A 19,963-nucleotide genomic window follows, 5' to 3' on the forward strand; every position below is an offset into this window, starting at 1 on the left:
TCTTGTCAGAAGTATAGACTCAATGATTTGTTGACTTGGTTGTTGGTTATACATTTCTACACATCTCTTCTGTCGTGGAGGTATTGCGAGACTTATATATATCATGAGGTGTGTTGTGAGCATCAGATTCGGGGAATGTTGGTTATTATGATCAGAGAATGTTATTATGGTCCTGTGAATGATGTGGTGCATGGTGAGAATTCAGCAAAGGTATGCAGTCATGTTCTGGTATCTCGTGTAGTGATTGATTCGGTGTTCATATATTAGAAGCAGTCCTAACGGAGAATTCCGGATATTGGAATTGGACTCTAAGCTTATTTGCTTGAATAAAAGGGAATATCTTCAGAATTGATCGAGCTAATGTGCTGAACTGGGTTGTAGAAGCACGCGTAGGTGCACGAGGCGTTAAACAATGATTTCAGACAACTCCAGCGCAGTTCTTAGCACGTTCGAGGGCGAACGTATGTTTAAATAGGAAAGAACGTAACGACCCGATCAATCGTTTTGAGCTCCAGCATGTCGTTCAATGGTTTGAGGGTATGAGCAGCTTCACTTCAGGTATTATGAATTGTACGCATGGTCGGAATTGAATTCCTGGAAGTTTAGAGTTGATTTGGAGAGAGAATCCTCATTTTGGAAGCTTTAAGTTGAAAGAATTGACTAAGACTGGATTTTTGAGTAAACGACCTCGGAATCGGGATTCGAAGGTTCCAGCAGGTTGGTATGATAATTTCAGACATAGGCGTATGTCCAGATCGGATTTTGGAAGACCTGGGAACATTTCAGCACCTATTGTGGAAGTTAACATTTTTGGAAGGATTTCATAAGTTTGGGTTAAAGTGCCTTTCAGTGTTATCAATGTCTGTTTAGGATTTCGAGTCTAGGGATAGCTCCGTATGGTGATTCTGGTATTGGGAGCGCTATCGGAAGTGAATTCGGAGGTCTGTAGGTCATTTTGGAGTCATTTGGCTAAAGACAGAAATTTGAAGGTTTTTGAGGAGTTTGACCGGAAGTGGACTTTTTGATATCGGGATCGAATTCTGATTCCGGAAGTTGGAGTATATCCGTAATGTCAAGTATGACTTGTGCACAATATTTGAGGTCAATCGAATGTGATTTGATAGGTTTAAGCAACGAAAGTTGAAGTTTGAAATTTTAAAGTTCATTAAGCTTGAATTGGAGTTCGATTCATGATTTTGATGTTGTTTGATGTGATTTGATGCTTCGAACAAGTTCGTATTATGTTTTTGGACTTGTGCGGGTGACTGGTTTGGAGCCCTGAAGGGCTCAGGTGAGATTCAGGATGGCTTCGGAGTGATTTGCTAAGAAATGGGACTGCTGGTACTAGTATGACTGTATTTGCGGTGTTTTGGTCGTAAATGCAACCATCGCATTTGCGAGAGGGAGCTCGCATTTGCCAACCTGGGGTTGCTGGGGGAGATCGCATTTGCGAGGGGGTCATCGCTTTTGCGATGCTGTCCTCTTCATATTTGCGAGGATTTTGTCACAAATGCGACCATGGCAGGGAAGTTGGGCTTCGCATTTGTGATGCCTTTGTCGCAAATGCGACCATTGCAATTGCGACTCAGAGGTCGCAAATGCGATTTTTGCATCTGGTGCAATGGCTTTTTATTCCGAGCCTTAGCCCATTTCCCTCATTTTCCACTTGGTCTTAGGCAATTTTTGAGAGCATTTGAGAAGGAGTTCCATCATCATCAAAGAGGTAAGTGATTTCTTCTAGTTCTGGGTTAAATACAAGGATTATATATGGATTTAAACATGTAGAATTGTGGGAACTTAGGGATTTTGAAGAAAAACCTAGAAATTGAGATTTTCGGATTTGGACCACGATTTTGGGCATGGAATTTAGAATAAATTATATATTTGAGTTCATGAGGTCATGGATAAACTTTATCTTCGAAAAATTTCGAAATCCGGGCACGTGAGCCCGAGGGCAATTTTGTCAACTTTTCAATCGGGTTTAGGAATTGTTATAAATTGGATTATAATGAGTAACTGAACACCAATTAATGGGTTTACATAATTATTGGCTAGTTTAGGAGCATTTTTGCATCGAATTGAGTCTTCGAAAGGGCATGGAATGCCGGTTATGGAACTTCGGAGCGAGGTGAGCCTCCTTTCTAACCTTCTAAGAAGGAATTGTCCCCATAGGTAAATTAATTGATTATGTGCTTCTATTTGTGGGGGCTACGTACGCATGAGGTGACGAGAGTCCGTACGTAGCTTCTAGCTATGCCTATGTCCGGGTAGTTTTAGGCTTACATCATGCCTTGTTGATATTGTTATTGATTTATTTTTGTTGCTTGCCTTGAAAGGTAGCGAGATTGAGTTTGCTCATTAAATGTTTTGGAAATAGTGAAATTGAATAATATAGGATTTAAAAGGTTTCATTTGAACTTCGTATTTTTGGAAAGAATTGAGAAATGTTATAATAAGCTTAAGAAATCTATGTGTAACCGCGTCGCACGTATGTTTCGTGAGTGGGGTAATTTTCTTAAAAAGCTACAAGACGAATTTCCCTTATTTTTAAAAGGAATCAAGAAAGAGATATGATTTAAATGTTAAACTTATATTTGACCGTGTTGCATGTATGTTTCGCGAGCGGGGTATTTCCTTCTACACTCTTATGGGATCAGGTCGTTCGCCTTGGCAGGATTTATGTACCACACTCTCATGGGAGCGGGCCATTCGCCTCAGCAAGTTAATAGATGCATCTATGGTTCGCATCGTTCGAGTCTCGGCAGTGCACATTTTACTTTATGTTGGATCGGGCCGTACGCCTCAGCATTTCCTATATATGTATGTATATACACATCATTATTATGGAGCTCGTGCGTAACATTTGGCTAGAAGCCAGGATATCTGAGGATCTTTCCCTGATTTGAATTATGACAACCATTTTATGACAGTCACTATACCTTTATATATATGCTCCGGTTACGGAGGGAACATGCTAGTTGAGAGCTTGAGTATAATTGTAAAGAATAGAATTGTACCACGTATTTTATGCATGTTTATTTCATATGTTTACTCTGCTTCATATTTATTCACTTCTTTACTGTATTTGAAATCATTGGACCACTAGTAAGTGTCGAAGTCGACCTCTCGTCACTACTTTTTCGAGATTAGATGGGATACTTGCTGGGTACACGTTATTTTTGTACTCATACTACACTTGTTGTGCATTTTTGTTGCACAGGCATATGTATGACTAGTGGCCTAGTCAGGAGTAGCGGCATGTTTGATACGAAGACTTAGATGAGCTGCACCTCTCGAGGCGATCCGCAACTGGCAGAGTCTCCTTTAGAGTACAATATCGTATTTTCCTTTCTGTCTAGTTTGTATTCCGGACAATTATTGTATTTCATTGTTTCCTAAAAATTACTCATGCATTTGTGACACCGCGTTCTGGGATGCCAATGGGATCATTCAGTGTTAAAATTTGTTAAAGACACCGTTATTTATTCAGTGGAATTCCTTATTAATTGTTTAATGTTTAAAAAGAAATGATTTCAAAAATATTAAAACAAGAAATTACTAGTTAATTGGTGTTGGCTTGGTTGACAGTGGTGTCCGGCGCCATCACGACCCTTAGTGGATTTTGGATCGTGACAGCTCGCAAATGCGAACATGAGGTGCCCCAGCTACTCTTCGCAATTGCGATGAGTTACTCGCAAATGCAAACCTATCAGAGGTCGTAAATGCGAAGCCTGACCTCGTACTTGCGAGGTCTGAGGCCTGCACCAAAAACAGAAGCACACCAGCAATGTTCTAAGTCCAAATTTCACTCTGTAGCCTATCTGAAACTCACCCAAGCCCTCGGGGCTCTAAATCAAATATGCACACAAGTCTAAAAATATCATACGAACTTGCTCGCACGATCAAATAGCCAAAATAACACCTAGAACTATGAATCCGACACCAAAATCAAATGAAATTTTCCAGAAACTTTAGAATTGCTATATTAAGAACCGGACATCCGAATCATGTCAAACCAACTCTATTTCTCACCAAATTCGACAGGCAAGTCATAAATATAGTATTAAACCTATACTGGGTTCCAGAACCAATATACAGACCCGATATCCAAAAGGTCAAACATTTCAAAGTCATTAAGATTTTAATTTTCAAATTTTGATAAAGTGCAATAACTCGGGTTAGGGACTTCAAAATTCGATTCTGGGCATACGCCCAAGTCCCAAATCAAGATACAGACCCACAAGACCGTCAAAATATGAATCTAGGTCATTTTTCTCAAAACGTTGACCAAAGTCAACTCAAAAGGATTTTAAGGCAAATTTTTTATATTTTCTCAGTTTTTAACATAAAAGCTTTTCAGAAACACGTCCGGACTGTGCACGTAAATCGAGGAAGGCTAAATAAGATATTTAAGGCTTCAAAGCGCAGAATTAGGTTCTACAATATAAGATGACCTATTGGATCATCACATTCTCCACCTCTAAAACAACCGTTCGTCCTTGAACAAACATAGAAAAGTACTCGGGCTGGTAAAAAGGTGGGGATATCTACTTCGGATGTCCGACTCAGACTCTCAAGTAGCTGCCTCGACGGGTTGACCTCTCCACTGCACTCGAACTGAAGGATAACTCTTTGACCTCAACTAACGAACCTACCAGGCTAGAATAGCCACCGGCTCCTCCTCATAAGTCAAATCCTTGTCCAACTGGATAGAATTGAAATCTAACATGTGGGACGGATCGCCGTGATACTTTCGGAGCATGGACACATGGAAGACCGGATGAACCGCTGATAAACTAGGTGGCAATGCGAGCTTGTAAGACACCTCACCCACTCTCTAAAGAATCTCAAAAGCCCCGATATACCTAGGTCTCAACTTTCCCTTCTTTCCGAACCTCATCACACCCTTCATGGGTGATACCCAGAGCAACACTCTCTCCCCGACCATGAATGCAACATCACAAACTCTACGGTCGACATAACTCTTCTACCTGGAATGAGCTATGCAAAGTCGATCCTAGATAATCTTGACCTTATCTAAAGTATCCTGTACCAAATCTATACCCAACAATCGAGCCTCCCTCGGCTCGAACCATCCAACCGGCAATCGGCATCGAATACCGTATAATGCCGTATAAGGAGCCATTTGAATGCTCGACTGGTAGCTGCTATTGTAGGCAAACTCCGCAAGTGGAAAGAACTGATCCCAAGAACCTCCAAAGTCTATAACACAAGCGTGGAGCATATCCTCCAATATATGAATAGTGTGCTCGGACTGTTCATCCGTCTAAGGATGAAATGTTGTGATAAACTCAACCAGTGTGCCCAACTCACATTGTACTGCCCTCTAGAAGTGCAAGGTGAACTACGTACCTCGATCAGAAATGATAGACACGAGCACACCTTGAAGACGAACAATCTTGCAGATGTAAATCTCAGCCAACCAATTCGAAGAATAGGTAAGCCACATGAATAAAATACACTGACTTGGTCAGCCTATCCATAATGACCCAAACTGCATCGAACTTCTTCTAAGTCCGTGGGAGTCCAAAAACGAAATCCATAGTGATACACTCCCACTTCCACTCAGGAATCTCTAACTTCTGAAGCAAACCACCCGGTCTCTGATGCTCATACTTTACATGCTGACAATTTAGACACCGAGCTACATACGCAACTACATCCTTCTTTATCCTTATCAACCAATAATGTTGCCGCAAATCCTGATACATCTTGGTGTCACCCGAATGAATAGAATACCGGGAACTGTGAGCCTCCTCAAGAATCAACTCACGAAGTCCATCTACATTAGGAACACAAACACGACCCTGCATTCTCAAAACTCCACTATCTCCAACCGTAAACTGCTTGGCATCACGGTATCGCACTGTGTCCCTAAGGACAAGCAAATTAGAATCATCATACTGCCGCTCCCTAATGCGCTCAAACAAGGAAGATCAAGCGACTATATAATTTAGAACACGACTAGGATCAGAAACATCCAATCTCACGAACTGATTGGCCAAGGCCTAAACATCTAATGCAAGCGGTCTCTCACTGACTGGAATGCACGTAAGGCTACCCATACTCGTTGACTTTCTACTTAAGGCATCGGCTACCACATTGGCCTTCCTAGGATGATACAAGATGATGATATCATAGTCTTTCAATAGCTCCAACCACCTCCTCTGCCTCAAATTGAGTTCCCTTTCTTTGAACAAATGCTGCAAGCTCCGATGATCAGTGAATACCTTGCACGACATGTCGTAAAGATAGTGCCTCCAAATCTTCAGCACATAAATAATGGTTGCCAGCTCTAAGTCATGAACAGAGTAATTCTTCTCGTGAACCTTTAATTGTCACGACACATATGCAATAACCCTGTCATCATGCATCAATACCGCACCAAGTCCAATACGAGATGCATCACAATTTATCGTATAAGATCTTGAACATGTGGGCAACACCAACACTAGCACCGTAATCAAAGCAGTCTTGAGCTTCTAAAAGATCGCCTCACACTTGTCTGACCATCTGAATGGGGCACCCTTCTGGGTCAACCTGGTCAGCAGGGTTGCTATAGATGAAAACTTCTCCACAAATCAACGGTAATAACTTGTTAATCCCAAGAAACTCCGAATCTCTATAGCTGAAGTAGGTCTAGGCTAGTTTTGAACTGCCTCAATCTTCTTAGGATCCACTTGAATACCCTTTGCCGACACAACGTGCCCCAAGAAAGCGACTGAGTCCAACCAAAACTCGCATTATGAAAACTTAGCATATAACTGGCTATCTCTCAGAGTCTGAAGTACGATCCGAAGATGTTGTTCGTGCTCATCTCGATTGCGAGAGTAGATTAAGACATCATCAATAAACATAATCACAAAGGAATCCAGATAGGGTTTGAACACCCGGTTCATCAACTCCATAAATGATGTTGGGGCATTTGTCAGCCCAAATGACATCACTAGGAACTCATAATGCCCATACAGAGTCCAAAAAGCTGTCTTAGGGACATCGGATGCCCTAATCCTCAATTGATGGTAGCCAGACCTCAAATCGATTTGTGAAAATACCTTGGCACCCTGAAACTGATCAAATAAGTCATCAATCCTCGGCAATGGATACTTGTTCTTGATGGTGACTCTGTTCAACTGCTGGTAATCTATGCATATCCTCATCGATCCATCTTTCTTCTTCACAAACAGCACGGGCTCACCCTAGGGTGAGACACTAGGTCTAATGAAGCCCTAATCAAGCAAATCTTGCAATTTCTCCTTCAATTTCTTCAACTCTGGCGGGGCCATATGGTATGGCAGAATAGAAATGGCCTGAGTGCTTGGAGCCAAGTCAATACAGAAGTCAATATCCATGTTAGGTGGCATCCCCCGCAGGTCTGCAGGAAACACCTCTGGAAACTCACGGAAAACTGGTACTAAATCCATGGAAGAAACCTCTGCACTAGAATTGCGGGCATAAGCCAAATAAGCTAGACACCTTTTCTCGACCATACGTCGAGCCTTCATATAAGAGATAACCCTACTGGTAGAATGGCCAGGAGTCCTTCTCCACTCTAATCGAGGCAACCCCGGCAAGGATAAGGCCACCGTCTTGGCGTGACAATCCAATATAGCATGATAAGTTGACAGCCAATCCATACCCAAGATAACATCAAAGTCTACCATATCGAAAAGTAGAAGATATATATTAGTCTCAAGATTCCAAATGGTAACCACACATGAACGATAAACACGATCTACAACAATAGCATATCCCACAGGTGTGGACACCCAAATATGAAGCAAAATAGGATGACACGTTGGAATAAGTAGAACCCAGATCAAATAGAACTGAAGCATCTCTACTACAAACTGAAACAGTACCTGTGATAATGGCGTTAGATGACTCAGCCTCAAGCCTGGCTGGAAAAGCATAGCATTGAGGCTGGGTCACACTACTCTGAATTACATCTCTAGGATGGGCCCTAGCTGGCTAGCCTCCACCTCTAGCTGCCTGACCTCCACGTCTAGCTATTTGACCCCTACCTCTAGCTGGTTGGGCAGGTAGTGAAGCACCCGGTGCCGGGACCATGGCACGAGAACCCTGATGTTGTAAGATGCTCGATACCCATGGGAAAAACTTAGCAATGTGCCTCGAATCACCACAAGTATAAAAGGACCTCAGTTGCTGTGACTACTAACCCTAAAACTGACCCTATCGACCTGAGTAACCACCCTGAAAGCTCTAGAGTAGAGGTGCACTAATAGGAGCTGGTGGTGCATTGTAGGCTAGCTGGTCGAATTAAGGCATATGATGGCCACGACCACCTGGAGCACCATAGAATGCCTGGAGTGGTGAATGAAACGGCCTGGGAGGATGGTTTCTACCAAAAGTACTCATGCCTCCAGATGAGGCACTACTGAATCCACCAGAATGGTGAGGCCTCTTGTCAGACCCCTGACCTCCCCCTTGTGTTAAAACCATCTCGACTCCTATTGAAACCCGCCCTGTGAAGGTAATTAAAGCAAGGGTTGGTCTCAACTCCTATTGCATACTGCTACCTGTCTCTTCCTATCAGTCCTGGAGGAATTTAGGACTCATATCCTATAAGAAGGGGAAGTTCTAGGTAGACCCTCAGGTTTAAAGGCAAAATACTAGGCAACAAATAAGAACACATAAGACTGCATTTAGGGGGAAAACACATAAATAGATATAAGGCTCAGATATACCTCCACAAGTAATGCACATAGACAGCACAACTCATACATAGGTAAGGTCTAAATTCAGATCCTAAAAAGGTATCTATGTGATAACAGCAGAACCAGATTTATTGCATGACTCAGAAAAGAAGTCTGAATCAGGCTTGCCTACTGATTTTAAGCCTGTTAGTCATTAAGCAGTACATACAAAGAGCAGTTTCCAGTTTTATAACATATTGGATACCTAAGGATTGCCTAAGCATTTACCAGAACCATTAGAAGTTCAGAAGTCATTTTTGCCTAGGAGCATGTTGTTCTAAGTGTTTTAAAATGCAGGGATTGTTACCAGTTTATTTTAAACGAGGTAATCAAAATGTGAAGCTATTTTTACCTCTTCTATAATTAGTAGTTTACACTAAGCGTGAATGCAAGTACGAATGAGATCCTAAAAATAGTATCTAAGATGTATGCATAAAGCTCATGACGGTTTATATGCAGAATCCCTAAAGCATGATTTTTAAATGCTTAGTAGGATTGTAGAATTTTTGAGTGAGGAGAATGTCAAAAAATGATATACTGAGACAATATATATGAGACTTAAGAGCATGGTTTCTATTGCACATACAAGAAATACAGACCTAAAGCATGGTTTCTACCCTTTAATATCTATAACATGCATAGCTACCCTCCCATTTCACTATCTAAACCTCAATGTTCGTTTACAAATTATTACAGAACAGGTGAATGAATTACATGAGAAAAAGTAAAAATTACCCTATAGAGAGCCTGAAACAGGCCCAAACTTTCAACACCTGATTAGGACTTCCTCCCTGAGTTATGTGATAAACCACCTCAAGTGCCAAAATTGTTCCATGGTCTTTCTCATATCTGGGTGTGTTAGAGTTCCCTAAGGACCTCAAGGGGTCCCGGGCAATGCTCACACCCAGATTGCATAACCAAGACAGAGTATGTGCAGTGTGGAAAGGTCAGCTTTTATGTTTCCAAGTTTAGAGGGAGCTCAAGGGTCCCAAGGCAAGGCTCACACAAAAGGGGCAGAACCTAGTGGTCTAAGAGTATATGTGAGAGTGCTTGACATAAATTTAAAAGAGTTAAGTCGGAAATAGTTTTGAAACAGCATGTTTGGAATAAGTTTGCAAAACAACAGAAGAGTTGCTTAGGGAAAAAAACAGTTTTGAAAGGAGAAGGGAATAGGAGCATCAACAACTTGGAACAAGACAACACACACAAAGCAAGTTCAAAAGATAGTACAATTTCAACAGTCACAAGCAGGGAAGTAAGGGGTTGGGGACATAGAGGGTCCAAATCAGAAACACATAAATATGGATGAGAAGAGAAGCATATAGACCCACAAGCACAAAGAACAAGTAGCAACTGATTGGCCTACAAACTACTACTTCAAAGAGTTAACAAGGGAATCATGCTTGAAATTAGAATAGTAATAAGACATAGGGACAGGGTATGGGAGTAGTCATGCAGGGGTCTATTACACATAATTAATCATGACTTAGTGTTAATCAAGTACATTAGGAGACATGCTAGTTGAAGGACAGAAACAGGAACTCAAGTAGACATGCTGATTACATTTGAACAAGAGGGGGCAGAACTTAAGCATGCTGAATAAAGCAGTAAACAAGAAGGGCAATTAAACAACATGAGCCATTAAGTCAGTGCAGAGAGACAGGGATTGACAAACAATAGTGCACATAGAGTTGAGTTGCAGAATTGAACTAGGAACATACCAGTTAAGGAAGCAAAGTGCAGAAAAGTAAAGCAAGTAGAGTTCCACAGTCTAGCCTTGGCTTTCAGCCGGCTAGACAAGCAGTAGCACAAGTAGTATAGAAAGAAGAGAGAGTTTGAGTGTGTGTGTGTGTGTGTGTGTATTCTGAACTGTGTTCGTGTGTTAAGATTGTAGAAGAGAGTCATTTATATAGTAGTTTGAAAACTGGTTAAAATAAGGCAAGAATCAATTCTTCAGCAATTATAGAACTCAGCATAGAAAAATGGTTCGAATCTCCCTTTGATTAAGGGAGTCAGTGTGAATGGGAAAGGGCATGTGACAAATAAGGAAAGAAATCATACATGGCTGGAGTATAATAAATAAGGAAAGATTTTAAAAATAGTACCAGTATAGAACATGTAATTAAGGCTAGGTTCAGAAAGTTTTCAAATTAAGGAGACAATCAGTAACAATGCAGACAAGGCAAGGAGAATTAAGGTAAGCAACTAATCAAATTAAGTAGAAAGGTAGGGGTCGAGATTCAGTAGCATAGAGTAGGACCAAATTCATGAAGCCCTCATTAAGGACCCAACTTAGTAGAAAAATAAGTATCATAGCAAAATAAGGTAAGGAAATCAGTCAGCTTAACAGACGGGGCAAAGCTTTTAGGGTTTTTGAAATAAAATTATCAATCACCATCGATTAAGGAAACCAGACTTGATCAAAAGGGAGTCATGACTTTATACTTTCAACATATAAATAGAGGAGGTCCACAAATATAGCAAGAAAAACATATTTGAAGCATAGTCACAAAAAGAAACAAAAGATGAACAAACAAAGTGAGCATAGTCATACAAAAGCGACATAAGTAGGCTAGGGATTCAAGAAAACATATTCAAAGCAGGGTAATAGGACTCAAGTAAACAGGCTAACACACAGACACGAAGTAAAGAAAACATGCTAACACTCAGAGAAGCAAAGTAAGGAAAATTATAGAAACAAAGTAAAGAAAATCTTTTAAAAAATGGGGCTTTTAACAGAGTCAAGTTAAAAGCAGTAAGAGCACAAAATCAGTCAAAACAAACAAGGGAAAGGGTTTAATCATAACGAAATCAGTTAGAACATGCGTAAAAGAACTCCGAGAAACCCTAGTTTTAGAAAAGAATGACTAAAATTGAAATAGTTAGTTAAAACCGGAGATTTTTAGAGGAAAATGCTTAATAATACTTGAATCATCTCAGATCTATAAAGATCTGAGAAGAATCGAGCAGTAGCAAACTAGGATTTCAAAAAATAGTAGAGATAAAGAGAATCGGTTAAAAACTCATGGATATATCTAGATCTACGATAGATCTAAAGAAAAGTGAAAAATCTCAAGAGTTAGGATTTCAGAGAACCCGGAAAAGATGAGAAAACCTTAGAACGTTACCAGTTTTAGCCAAAAAAGTCATGGATCTTACTTGAACAGCCATGGATGGCCGGAAAATGGCATGAAAGACCATGGATAGGCTCTTGGAGAGTTTTGAACAAGATCTGGTCTAGATCTCTTCGAGATCCTTCCATGAAATCACAAAAACGAGCAACCAGGAGACGTAGGAGATAAGTATATGTCTCAAACAGCCATGAGAATCCATGGATCGAGTGAGGATCGAAGGGATTAGGGCTGGTTTTAGGTGGCGACGGCTAGGGTTAGGTTTAGGTCTCAGAGAGAACTGGAGAGTAAAGGGGGTTTCATGGTGGCCGTTTGGTGAAAATGGCTTAGGGTCTGGGCGGGTTATAAAATTGGGTTAGGTTAATTGGGTCGGGGTTTTAATTGGGCTGGGAATTGGGGTCCTGATTTGGCTATAATTGAAAGTCAGTTTGGCTGTAATTTAGTTAGCCAATTTTTCCTATTTAATTTTATAAAATAAAATAGTAAATAGTTTCTGGAAAAAATTTAAAGTGCTAAAATGATTTATAATACATACTTAGCAATTTAAAAATACAGGATCCAATTTTATGCATATAAAACATAATTAAATCTTAAAAGGGCTAATATTGTAATTATGTGCAATTTAGCTTTAAAAATACTAAATGTAATTATAAAAAATATATAAAAATTACCTTAGCCATATTTTGGCATAAATATAGAAATACAATAGATGAATTATCAAAACAATAATTTGGAAATAATTATTGGGGATTTTATGGATAAAACGGGAGAAAATAAATCAATTTAAAATCTTAAAATTATGGGGAAAAAAAATAAAACCCTTGGACATGCTTATATATGCTATTTTGAAGGTATTTTGCATATTGAAAATATATAGGAAAAAATTGGGTATCAACAGCTGGTCCATCACCGGCCTGTGCCGTAAAAAAACGGATGCACTACCCCAACTGGCTAGGCTGCTAGAGTCTGATACTGGGGAGCCATCTGCTCCAGAGTGTGAGCAACGGGAGTCTATGCTCCTCTCCCAGCCTGAGAGATAGCTGGTACCATGGGAAATGTACCGACCTGGGCCACACTCTCCATAAGGCCCACCAAACGGACCAAGGCATCCTGAAGCACTGGGGTGGTGATGAACCCCTCTAGGACCTGAGCTGGTCCAACAGGTACAGTCTAGGCTGAAACCTCCTCATCAAACTCCACCTGAGGCTCCACTGTTGGTGCTGCTGCTCGAGCTCTGGGCTGAGCTCTGCCCCTGCCTCGGCCTTTAGCACGACCTCGACCTCTGCCCCTCGTAGGAGCTGCCATTGCGGGCTCTAGCTATTGCTCAGTCGAAGATGCGATACGTGTTCTCGCTATCTGCGAGAGAACAAGAGTAGAAGAATTCAATTAGCAATGAGGAGAACAAAATCGCACGACAAAGAAGAATAAACGTGAAATTTGTTCTTAAACTTCATAGCCTATGGAAGATAAGTACAGACGTCTCTGTACCGATCCTCCAAACTCTCTTAAGCCTGCTCGTGAATTATGAGACCTAGGCAACCTAGTACTCTGCTACCAATTTGTCACGACCCGAAATTTTCACCTTCGGGACCGTGATGACGCCTAACATTTCACTTGTTAGGTAAGCCAACATTAGAGAACCGTTAAGTAAATTATTATTCAATTCAATAGATATAGTCAATTAAACCAAAATGAAATAAAACCGAGTGTAGAATAATATAAATGCCCATAATATCTACTACAAATTGGATTTGGAGTCACAACTCACGAGCTCCTAAGATTTTCTACAAACAGAGTCTGAAAGAAACACAACTGTTCTAAATGAAAAGAAACAGTAAAATAGGAAAATACAAGGGGACTCCAAGGTCTTTGGATTCCAGGAGATCTAACTCAAGTCTCCAGTAAGCAAGTCCAAGCTTCTACGCCTCATGAACAGCTAGGTTCGGTACCAAAATCTGCACAAAAGTACAGAGTGTAGTATAAGTACAACCGACCCCATGTACTCGTAAGTGTCGAGCCTAACCTTGACGAAGTAGTGATGAGACTATGACAAGACACCTATATGATAAACTTATGCAGATACCAGTATATATACAAGATAACAACAATAAAAGCTAAACATGGACTATCGGGAGGGGGATATGCTAAGGGGATACAAGATATGAGAGATACAACGGAAATGATAACCATAAAAGTCAATATGCCTTTAATCAGTAAAAATAATTTATCACAATGAAGAAAATTGCACGGCATCACCCTTCGTGTTTTTACTCTCACTCACAGTACAAATCAATAGATACGGCACGGCATCAACCTTCGTGCATTAACTCTCATAACATGCCACGGCATCACCCTTCGTGCATTAACACTCACAATATGGCACGATATCACCCTTCTTGCATTAACACTCACATACGGCACGGCATCACCCTTCGTGCATTAATACTCTCCCTTACCACATAACAATGAACAAGTAATAATAGGGAGATAGGATCAACAAGTACAAGCTTTACTTTAACAATGGTTCTACAATACCAATCTCAACTTGGAATCAATACTCAATTATCACAAAATCCCATAAACACGATAAGAACGATTAATCTAATAAATAACTAGTCTAAGCATGGATAACATGATCAAAGTAAGCAATAATTGCAAGGAACAAGTCCTACCCACATGCTTTAATCCGACAATAATGCATAATTACTCGTCACCTTATATATACATTGTACCCAACATCTAAATATGTAGCAAATAGACAAATAAGTCCTAATCCCTCAATTCAAGGTTAACCATGACACTTACCTCGCTCCAAAGGATCAATTCAAAGCTCAACCACGACTTTACCTTTCAAACAAGTTGTTACATCTCGCGTTTTCGTACGTTAAAATTTCATTTCCAGTTAACCGACGTAGATTCGGGAATGAGATCATCTTGACGTTAACGTACTTACGCTATTTATAACAAGCGATAAATAAGTGTTATGAAGGATAAAGGGATACATGGATTAAAGAAAATGAGTTTCATTGAAAGTGGCCAATTTGGAATAAAATACAGGTCGAACGATAATACCCTATAATTATGAACTAGTACTATGCAAGGTGCCATATAACCATGGTAGTATAATATATAAAAGTATATATGAAGTATTTTAAAAATCAATAGAATTTTAAGTAATTTGTGGCAATTTTTAAATTATACAGGTAATTGATTAATAATCGGGTAACAGGACATTACCCGGTTAACTAATAAGTGAATAAAAACCTAATAATTATCACTTAATCCAAAATATGGCAGCTGACCACATAAGAAAGAAGTGACTAAGTGTCACATTTCCTTATGTGGCCATCTAGGATCAAGGCCTTAAATATGTAAGAGACAAAGTCCTAAGTCTCTGATAAGGAAACTCACGTACTTCCCTTCAAATGGAAAAGAGCAATTCAAAGATCATTATCAACCATGAATCTTAATAACAGAAGCTTAATTCTTGTTCTAGAAAAGCTTCGCAAAGTTAGAAACAAATCCGTTCAAAAGTTTGAAGAATCAAAAGCAAAAATTTCGTTCAATCAACAAAGGTTTTCCAACGGAATATTATACAGTGTTTTCCCTACTACAGGTATGTTAAGGCCTCCCTTCTTTCTTTTGGCATGGTCTAAATTATATTGAAGAAACGAGCAAATACACAGTTTCCATAAATTACTCTATTCATAGAATTATTAGGGGTGTCTATATTTTTGATTCCCCATGAAAATTATTATTATTTTCTGTTCATGGGCCTCAGAATAATACGCAGTTGGAAAAATTTATCCGGAAGGAATATTGAGATTATTACGTATTTTCATGTATTTCACTCATGTGCATTGACCCATGACTAGATGGAGTTATATACGCGTATATATGTAAATATATGTATATGGGATATGGGAAAAGGTTACGGCGTTATATACGCACCACCACCTGATCAGCTGGTATATGTTGATGATGTTGCCTACAGTTGCCGAGATGATATGATGGGATGCCCTCAGTGGCTTGATGATATTATGTACACCCATACCTATGCATGGCACGACATTTATACGCATGTGCATGATATTATAAACGTTTCAAAATTTATAAAATTTATTTAGATTTAAAGATATGTTTCCTTATTCCATGTTTCATCTATGTTTTTTACGTACTAATTTTCATGCCTTACATACTCAGTACATTTTTCGTACTGACGCCCTATTTCACGGGGCCTGCGTTTCATGCCCACAGGTGCAGGTAGCCAAGCTGACGGTCCCCCTCCTTAGGATCCCAGATCATTGAGAATTGGCGTGCTCCACTTGATCCGGAGCTTCTTTGATTTTGGTACGATACGTTTATATATATATATATATATATATATATATATATATGTTACTAATATTGTCTCCTTTTGTCTTTTTGTCTTTTTGAGCCGAGGGTCTTTCGGAAACAGCCTCTCTACTCCTTCGGGGTAGGGGTAAGGTCTGCGTACACACTACCCTCCCCAGACCCCACTAGTGGGATTTCACTGGGTCATTGTTGTTGTTGTTGTATCAAGAATTGGATAGCCTTTTGTTCTTTTGTCCTTTTGTCTTATTGAGCCGAGGGTCTTTCGGAAACAGCCTCTCTACTCCTTCGGGGTAGGGGTAAGGTCTGCGTACACACTACCCTCCCCAGACCCCACTAGTGGGATTTCACTGGGTTGTTGTTGTTGTTGTTGTTGTAAACTCAGAAAATGAAGCATTGCATATATGACGTGCTCAATCCCGTCTTTGTACATCTATATCTCTATTAGAGGGTCTGTAGACAGTATATCTAGTTGGGTTGTATGTGGCCTTGTCGCCTTTCAATTTTGGATATATAGTTGTCTATAGCAGCCTTGTCGGCTCGCCCACTGTATTCTGCATGTATACATACATATGCCTTGATGGCAGGGTTCCTTCACGTATGTTATTTTCGTAATGCAGCAGATGTTATTCATGTTCATATCTTAGACGCATGCTTAGGGGTGTTTGACAGGTAGGACTCAGGCACCCGTCGCAGCCCATCGGTTTGGGTCGTGACACAAGCCTCCGAACCAATAGAATCTAGCAATTTATCAACCAAACGATTCAAATTAATCCTTAGGAACTACCCACGATTACAAAGAATTCAATCTAGGTCATTATTGAAAAAGTCAACAAAAGTTAATTCCCGGGTCTGCTTGGTCCAAACCCGAAATTTGGACCAAACCCCAATTATTCATTCACCCCCGAGCTCGGTTATGTAATTTGTTTTGGAATCCGACCTCAATTTGAGGTCTAAATCTCTATTTTAAAAAATCCCTAATTCTACCCAAATCCCCAATTTCCATCATGAAAACACAAGATTTTAGGTTGAAATCTTAGAAAATGCAATGGAAGATTGAAAGAAACTAGTTTAAAATCACTTACCAATAATTTGGAGAAGAAGAGTTCTTTGAAAAATCGCCTCTCTGGTTTCTAAGTTTGAAAATTTGAGAGAATGAACAAAAATCCCATCTTACTCCCATTTTGATCAGTTGCAGATGTCGCATTTGCGATCAGGGGTTCACAAATGCGAAGAAACCATCGCAAATGCGAACATTGATCTTCCGCATTTTCGACCAAATTGATCGCAAATGCAATCAAGCCTGCCCCAGCCCACTTCGCAAATGTGAAGTATTGTTCGCAAATGCCAACATGAGGTGCCCCAGCTACTCTTCGCAATTGCAATAAGTTGCTCGCAAATGCGAACCTATCAGAGGTCGCAAATCCAAAAACTGAAGCACACCAGCAATGTTCTAAATCCAAATTTCACTCTGTAGCCTATCTGAAACTCACACGAGCCCACGGGGCTCTAACCCAAATATGCACACAAGTCTAAACACATTATACAAACTTGCTCGCATGATCAAATTGTTAAAATAACATCTAGAACTATGAATCGGACACCAAAATCAAATGAAATTTTCAAGAAACTTTAGAATTGCTATATCAACAACCGGACGTCCGAATCATGTCAAACCAACTCCGTTTCTCACCAAATTTGACAGGCAAGTCATAAATATAGTATTTGACCTATACTGGATTCCGAAACTAAATTACGGACCCGATATCTAAAAAGTCAAACATTTTAAAGTCATTAAGCTTTCAACTTTCAAATTTCAACAAAATGCGTTAACTCGGGCTAGGGACTTCTGAATTCGATTCTGGGCATACGCCCAAGTCCCAAATTAGGCCAAACCGATCAAGCCAAATTTTAAAAATAGAAATGGCATGTTTTGGCATAAACTTATAACCATCGATATAATAGGTTAAATTTCAAATATATATTTTTAAAAAAAAATATCGAACCGGATCTATATAATATACAACAATATGCATAAATATTACTTTGGGTAGAGCCAAGCTTCGACTGCGCCACTGGATCTTATCAATTCACAAATGTACGATTCCCTAGGAACTTTAATGTCGCTCGTCTAACTGTATGTTACAAGATCGGTAATATTGTTTTTGTCTTCTGAATTATCAAATTACTTAAATTACTATATAATTTGATGATAGGCTATAATTACATATTTTAGTCGATTATTACACTCTAATTTACTGCACTTTAGTTGAGTTTGCGCTTTAATCGCTAGTGTTTTGCACTAACGGTGTGTTTTATGCCTTGTAGCAGTGATTCCGAGCTATATAGATATTATAGAATGAAATTAAGTAATTTGGAGCTTTGAAGTCTGAGTAAAAGCTCAAGGAATTAAGCCGGGATCGCGTTCGGGGGTCAAATTTGATAATTAAGTACGAACGACGACTCGAAGAGGCATATTGCGCACTGTCTAGTAAAATAGACATAACCTTTATCTTAGAACTCTATTTGGGCTCCATAATATATTATTGGAAAGATAACTTAAAGGGCTACAACTTTCATGTTTTAAGTTTTTCCAAATTTTAAAAGGAACAGGGTGAAAAACCGCAGTTACGGTAGGACCACGGCAGAGCAGAGCTGCAGATTCAAAGGGCCTATTTGGCCGCGGTCCCGGCGTAACCGCGGTGGGACCGCGGCAGGACGCGTAACTTTCAGGGACCAAAGTACAAAATACGGTATTTTAAGCCCTAAACCTATATTAAACCAAGGAAGCCGGCTAAGAAAGGGAAGAGGATAGATTTGGGACACAGATTCGACCTAAGGAGGCAAGAACGCATTGGGAGCAAGGCGGAGAATTCTTCCACGAGTTTTTCCTTCCTCTTCCTATTTTTCATTGTTGGTTATGACATTTAGTATTGTAGTTTTATATACTATTATGAATAGCTAAATTGTTATCTAGAGTTTTGATAGAATCTTTTGTAGGATAAATTCTTGTTATGTTTTTATATAATTGAGCCATAGCTTTTCTCTATTTGTTCAACTACGTTTATATTCTGGTTGATTGAAGAGCTCTCAATTAGCTGTGCTTATTTAGTATGCATAACTCGGGAGAGAGTGCATATTTAGGTAAGTGTTGAACAACATCACTCCCAAAGTATAAGAGGGATCTATAACTGCGGGTTTAAAGGCGGGATTAGGAATAACGAAGCCTTGGGTGCGATCTGAAGTGAGCTGTATTAAAAGCCAGCTAGCGTAGCTCGGGAGAGTGTGTCTAGTAAATTATCGTAATTACTCGGGAGATATTTACGGTAGTAAGAGTGCTCATGATCGGTAGAGAATACTTAGGCGAAATTATAGAAGACGTAGCGGGAACGATTCCGACAATTGGGGAAATCATAACTCTAGACCTCCTTAATCTTGTCTTTAACCCTTAGTATATTTAGTTGTTAATTTAGTATTTTAATTTGTTAGTTAATTAGTTAAACACAAGAATCTAAATATCTATAAGTTAGGAATTGTTCAAGCTTGTCTTCTTGGTGATAGTGAACAGCTGTAGCTAAACCTTAGTTCTCTGTGTGATTCGACTCCGGACTTGTAAACCGGATTATATTTGCAACGACCGCATTGTCCTTTTTATAAGGCATAGTTGAGCGTGATCATAATTCCCCAATTTAACTCACTATGGAATGCGGGGCTTTTGCATTATCCAATTTTGGGATAACA

At 39.7% G+C, this 19,963-nt stretch overlaps 1 protein-coding gene across 1 annotated transcript; it reads right to left on the reverse strand.

Annotated features, from left to right (window-relative positions):
- Positions 1-7,250: 7,250 nt before the first annotated feature.
- LOC138890285 (uncharacterized) lies at positions 7,251-7,934 on the reverse strand. Its single transcript, XM_070173659.1, has one exon. It carries the CDS (start codon positions 7,932-7,934, stop codon positions 7,251-7,253), a length of 684 nt encoding a protein of 227 aa, XP_070029760.1.
- Positions 7,935-19,963: the final 12,029 nt, after the last annotated feature.

This window comes from Nicotiana sylvestris, chromosome 4 (assembly GCF_000393655.2).
Source record: "Nicotiana sylvestris chromosome 4, ASM39365v2, whole genome shotgun sequence".
Lineage (NCBI taxonomy): Eukaryota > Viridiplantae > Streptophyta > Magnoliopsida > Solanales > Solanaceae > Nicotiana > Nicotiana sylvestris.